General features: G+C 32.9%; 3 protein-coding genes across 3 annotated transcripts in view; all 3 read left to right on the top strand.

Annotated features, from left to right (window-relative positions):
- Positions 1–29, top strand: part of LOC109584308 (uncharacterized) — a 2,642-nt gene extending 2,613 nt beyond the window's left edge. Inside the window, exon 6 of the mRNA XM_019999996.1 lies at positions 6–29. Coding sequence (XP_019855555.1) covers positions 6–29 — 24 coding nt within the window. The remainder of the gene's footprint in view (positions 1–5) is intronic.
- Positions 30–79: 50 nt separating this feature from the next.
- On the top strand, positions 80–1,197 carry LOC109584307 (receptor-type tyrosine-protein phosphatase alpha-like). Its single transcript, XM_019999994.1, has 6 exons — positions 80–187; positions 241–375; positions 421–549; positions 595–746; positions 796–931; positions 1,059–1,197. Exons 1-6 carry the CDS (start codon positions 80–82, stop codon positions 1,134–1,136), a joined length of 738 nt encoding a protein of 245 aa, XP_019855553.1. The 3' UTR covers positions 1,137–1,197.
- A 2,418-nt stretch (positions 1,198–3,615) lies between these two features.
- Positions 3,616–5,511, top strand: part of LOC100632676 (receptor-type tyrosine-protein phosphatase alpha-like) — a 5,464-nt gene continuing 3,568 nt past the window's right edge. The window contains exons 1-8 of the mRNA XM_019999993.1: positions 3,616–3,921; positions 3,977–4,082; positions 4,129–4,256; positions 4,355–4,806; positions 4,857–4,947; positions 5,041–5,123; positions 5,269–5,305; positions 5,425–5,504. Coding sequence (XP_019855552.1) covers positions 3,621–3,921; positions 3,977–4,082; positions 4,129–4,256; positions 4,355–4,806; positions 4,857–4,947; positions 5,041–5,123; positions 5,269–5,305; positions 5,425–5,504 — 1,278 coding nt within the window. The 5' untranslated portion in view covers positions 3,616–3,620. The remainder of the gene's footprint in view (positions 3,922–3,976; positions 4,083–4,128; positions 4,257–4,354; positions 4,807–4,856; positions 4,948–5,040; positions 5,124–5,268; positions 5,306–5,424; positions 5,505–5,511) is intronic.

Here is a 5,511-nt window from a genome sequence, read left to right as displayed (position 1 = left end):
AACAGATCAAATCAATTCCTACCACGTAAAAGAAAAAGAGAGAGAATGGAAATGAAGAAAAAGATAATCTAATCAATAAATGCACTCAAAAATTACATTTAATTTTTTATTTCCTTCCACAGCTAATAATCACAGAGTACCACTCAAGAATGAACATCCAGATTACATCAATGCAGCTTTTATTAATGTAATGCGTTGTCACTAGTTCCTTGTATCATAAGTATATACTTATCATTTTAGGGTTACAAAGAAAAGAAAGCATTCATAATTGCAGAGAGTCCAATGTTTAATACAGCTAGAAACTTCTGGAAGATGATTGATGATAGAAATGTGACTGCTATTGTAATTCTATGCCATGAAAATGAAAACAATCAAGTAACATTATTAATGAAGAAATTGGGTTTTATTATTCTATTGTAGGAAGTTTGCTATCAATACTGGCCTTCAACATCAATTGCACTAGTAATAGGAGAATACAATATCACACTACTGAATGAAAACACAAACAATAGATATATTGAAAGGAAATTTGAAGTTAAGAATAACAATGTAAGATAGCATACATGCAAGTATAGTTTCATTTGATTTGTTTAGACTGGTGTTAAGCAAAGTGTGACACAGTTTCAAATAACAAACTGGGATTCAACTGGAGAAGTGAAGAATCCTCAGACTATTTTAATGATAATAGAAGAAATGTACAGAACACAAAGGAAAAGAGGAAACACAAGCATTGTAGTACACTGCAGGTGAGAAAGAAATCTGATTAAATATTAATTTTAATTTCCTTATTCATAGTGATACAGTTGGTCGTTCAGCAATGTTTTGTGCAGCTGCTACAACAATTAATAAATGTAAAACTGAAGGAGTCATTGATGTATTTCAAGTACTCAAAAGTCAACGTATTCAAAAACCAGGCAGTGTACAGACTGTTGTAAGTATAATGATTTATGTTTCATTTTATTTTCTACCTCGATAAAAAATTAATAGTTTTAAAATTGTGTTTTGGTATGGTTTTTGTACTGTGTTTTCTAGTTAGATGAATACTGTTCTATTTTTAGCAACAATATCAAGGGATATTTCAGATTGTACTGACATATTTGGATTCATTTGAGACGTATTCAAATTTTACTAGATAGAAGTACTTTTGTGTGTTCTTATGTATTGTCATTATGCTTCTACAGTAACAGGTTAAAAAAGTTTTTGTCATTACAGTTTAGTGTGTTTTATTAAAATTATACATACACTTCCCTGATTGTGCTATTATGTTTTTATTGTAAAAGTATATACACAAAAACAACTTTCATGACCACAGCAAGCCAGTAGCTACAAGATGAGCAGCTTGACCTTGAATTATATCTATTTTGTTACTATTGTGTGGTGTTTACTGTCACAAACTCAAGGACAAGTCCCAATAATTTCTACCATTTCTAGCAATGGTAAGATTGAATAGAATACTTTTAGTAGATAGATGTTGTATATGCAGGTGTTCAACTGTATCTAGCTTATGAGGACAGGATAATGTCTGATTACTCTATGATACATGCTAGCCAGTTTTATGATACTGATCAAAATAATGATAGTATCAATGATGCTTTGTGGTGTCAGAGTGCTAACACTAGTACTAATATTGGAGTGTGGTATTATCCTAATGGAACTGAAGTACCTTTATTTGATGGAGATTTTGGTGATAACTCAGCTCCTAGACCATTGTTCAGTAAGAGATTCAGTGGTCAGATTGCACTAGCTAGAAGAGAAGGACTATCAGGATATGAAGGTTTATACAAGTGTATCATTCCTGATGAGAATGGAGTGAATCAAACAGTAGTGGTTGGAGCATATACTGATACTGGATACAATAACAATGGTATGTGATGAATATAGACTAAAATTAATGTACTTCTTTTACAGATGGTCCTGATGCTGATCCTACTATGCAGTTCTCTCTCCTCTCCACTAGTAGATTAGCTACTCCTCCAGTCTTCAGTCTCAGTTTCAATGTTTCTGATGGTCCTCCTACTACTGTCAGTTGCTCAGTGAATGGGACTGAAATATTTACTGAATTATTTCGTGTGATAGTGAATGGACCAGGATCTGTTATAAGAGTAACATTAATAAACTTAACTGAAGCTGGTAACTATCAGTGTAATGTATCTAATGACAGAGTAACTAATGGTCCTATTAGTAGTAGTAGCGGTGCTAATGCAGTAAATAGTACTTCGTTATTGAATATATCAGCAGGTTAGTAATTATTACAATCAATAACATTATTTAGATGTAATATCAGTATCTGATACTCCAACTGGTTTAACAGCTGAACGATTAAGTACTGGTTTAGCTCATGTAAGACTCTCCTGGTCTACTGTATCAGGAGCTATTGGTTATGAGATCTTTAGTAAATTCTCAACTTTAACTCCTGTTAGTGTAGGCACTACTGCTTCAACAACAATCAATATAACATCAGGATTGTTTCGAGATACCACATACACTTTTTCTGTAGTATCTTATGGAACAGCTTTTATACCTAGTGGTGCTGCTTCAGTTGTATTGACAATCAGTAAGTACTAGCTAAATGATTTCATTTATATTAACACATATCCTTTTTAGGTGATCCAATTGTTAATGATTTTATGACTTCAGTAGCTACAAATTCTACAATTACATTAACATGGAGTCCACCAACTGCTATAGTACCAACTAGTTATAATATTATTAGGGATTGTAAGAGAGTATGTGAATCATCAACAACTGGTAATACTGACAAGTCAGTTTCATCACCACATACTTCAACTGGTATACCTCCTTACAGTCAATGTACCTTTGATCTTAATGGAGTATATGACGCTATAGCTGAATTGACTACAGGTTATTTAGCTGAAACACTTTCAACTGGTAAAATAATAATTGCTATTCATAGTTACTTGTCCTTTTCATTATCATATAGCCCCTACTGCACCAGTGGATGATATTATGTTCTCATCAGTAGAGTCAGTGTCAATGACTGTCTCATGGGATGAAGTACCTTGCAATGGAAGGAATGGACCAATCACTGGATACTACCTCACATACACTAACATCACTTCAAACACTAGTTATACTGTTAATATCACTGGAGGAGACAACAGAATGTATAATCTCACAGGATTAATACCATATACTAACTATACTGTGAGTATAATACCTTATAATTATAATATGAATGGACCAGCTAGACAAGAAATAGAATTAACTGGTGAATCAAGTAAGTCAATGAGATATTGATCAGTTTAACATGATCTTAACACAGTTCCTGGTGTGATATCTGATCTAAGACATGCAAAAAACCCAGATGCAATAAATATTATATGGAATCCTCCTACAATACCTAATGGTATCATTACAGTATATGAGATAAGATATAGAGAGTCTACCAGTACTGGTCCATACAATATAACTAACACTACTAACACTTATTACGGTATATTTGGATTGATACCTAATACTAGTTATACTATTGGAGTGAGAGCATATACTAGTATTGGACCAGGAGACTGGACGGATAGGGAATATACTACTGGTCGAATATGTAAAAAAATATTGTCACGATAAGTTTAGTTATATATTTTCTTTTAGCTGTCCTTGAAATGTTTTTTGTAACAAAGCTCAGTTCTACAGCAGTGAGGGCTGAGTGGAATTTAATTCATAGAGCTAGTCATTATACTGTCTATTATGAGTCAACCAGTAGCTCCTCAAGAAAGAAGAGACAAGTAGAGACAGGAATGAAAGTATTTCCAGGTGGTACTACTGAAGGTCTAATAGGAGGATTAGATCCTAATCTGAACTACTTGTTCTCTATATCTATATCATATACTGTTAATGGGATTGTTTATGAAGGAGAGAGGACTCAACCAATACCACCAGCTGATATACCAACATCTACATCAGGTAATGTACTAATCATCTTGTAATTATGTAGTATTGTTGTATTTATATCTCATAGATGCTGCTAATGGAAGCTCAGCTATTTTCATAGCTATTGGGGCAGTTGTGTGCATACTAGTGTTAATAGTGATAATAGCTATCATTGTAGTAGTTATTGTATTAAAGTGAGTCTTAAGATACGTTGTGTATACTATTATGATTACAAAACAGAAAAAGAAGAAGCAGTAAAAATATTGACATAGTTTCTAAAAATACTTCGGCAAATAAACCTGAAGCTACTGTATACTATAGTACATGCAAAAATAATAATAATGATGCAGGATATGAAGAAATTGGATGTAAGTGGAGTTTTTGCACTCTTTAAATATATTCACAAATAATGCAAGCAGAAACTTTATTTACACAAATTTTATTTTCTTCAATTTTTTTATTACAGTAGAAAGAATTGAAGAGGCAACTTACAGTGCAGTAATGAAACCTAAAAAGCCAGTGATAGAAGAGTTCCCTAGTAATATGACAACTGAGGAAGGTTGTCAGGTTCTTTTGAAAGTTAAAGTTAAAGAAACATCAAAACCATCTTTTAATTGGTATCATAATGGAGAGCCAGTGACTGATGATTATGCTCATGAGCTGAGAGGAGATGGTAGTCTACTGCTAGTGAGTGTTGAGGAGAAACATGAAGGAACATATCGTTTTGTTGCTAATAATGATGCTGGAACAGTTAGTCAACAAGTTGTACTCACAGTTGCAGTAGAAGGGGCCAGGATGTCAAGTAATGGTACCTCAGCTGGCAAAAGTGGTAAAAACTTAATACCAGTGAGACAGTTTGGAAAATTTGTAGCTAATGGACATGCTAAAGGGAAGGAGGAATTTAAGACCCAGTTTACGGTAATACCTCTAATTTTCTCTATTTGAATAATAATATTTAATTATCTTAGATGTTGGACAGTGGTGAAAGTGAACATTCAGCAACAGTTGGTCTTAGTTCAAGCAATAAACTGTTGAATCGTTTTGCAAACATTGTAGTCTGTAAGTTGTTGTTATTGTTAGCATAGCAAATAGATTGTTTATTCACTCATCATATGCACCCACTACTTTAAAAGTGTTTCTGTTATCTTACAGATGATGACAATCGTATTATACTAAGACCAATATCAGGCCATAAAGATTGTCCACATGAGTACATTAATGCATGCTATGTTGATGTAAGTCAATAGTAAACATGTTTTTTTCTCTATTGATTGCTGTTTTTGCACATGTGTCTATGCATGATAGACTATAGTCTATCAAAACATTGAAGGGTGTGCAACAAAAACAAATAACATTTGTGTTTACCTTTTATGCTGTTAGGGTTACTCCAGTGATTATCAATACATAGCAACACAAGGTACAACAGGAACAGTAATATAACTATTAATAGTTATATAACTACAATAAATTAACTAGATCTAGTTATAAATCTATCTAATTTTAAATGAATTTTTAGTTTTTAGTATATTTTTATAGGACCAATGTCAAAAACACTTGTTGATTTTTGGTGTCTAGTTTGGCAGGAGAGGCCACCTGTTATTGTAATGGTTACTAATGTGAAGG

Source organism: Amphimedon queenslandica, unplaced genomic scaffold (genome assembly GCF_000090795.2).
Source record: "Amphimedon queenslandica unplaced genomic scaffold, v1.1 AMPQUscaffold_13222, whole genome shotgun sequence".
NCBI lineage: Eukaryota > Metazoa > Porifera > Demospongiae > Haplosclerida > Niphatidae > Amphimedon > Amphimedon queenslandica.
Note: the sequence above shows the minus strand (reverse complement) of the source record. Positions and strands in the feature narration are given on the sequence as shown.

Coding starts and splice junctions, on each gene's coding strand:
- LOC109584307 (XM_019999994.1), top strand. CDS start 80: ATGCACTCAAAAATTACATTTAATTTTTTATTTCCTTCCACAGCTAAT. Junction 376..420: donor ATGAAAATGAAAACAATCAA/GTAACATTATTA, acceptor ATTCTATTGTAG/GAAGTTTGCTATCAATACTG. Junction 550..594: donor TTGAAGTTAAGAATAACAAT/GTAAGATAGCAT, acceptor TGATTTGTTTAG/ACTGGTGTTAAGCAAAGTGT.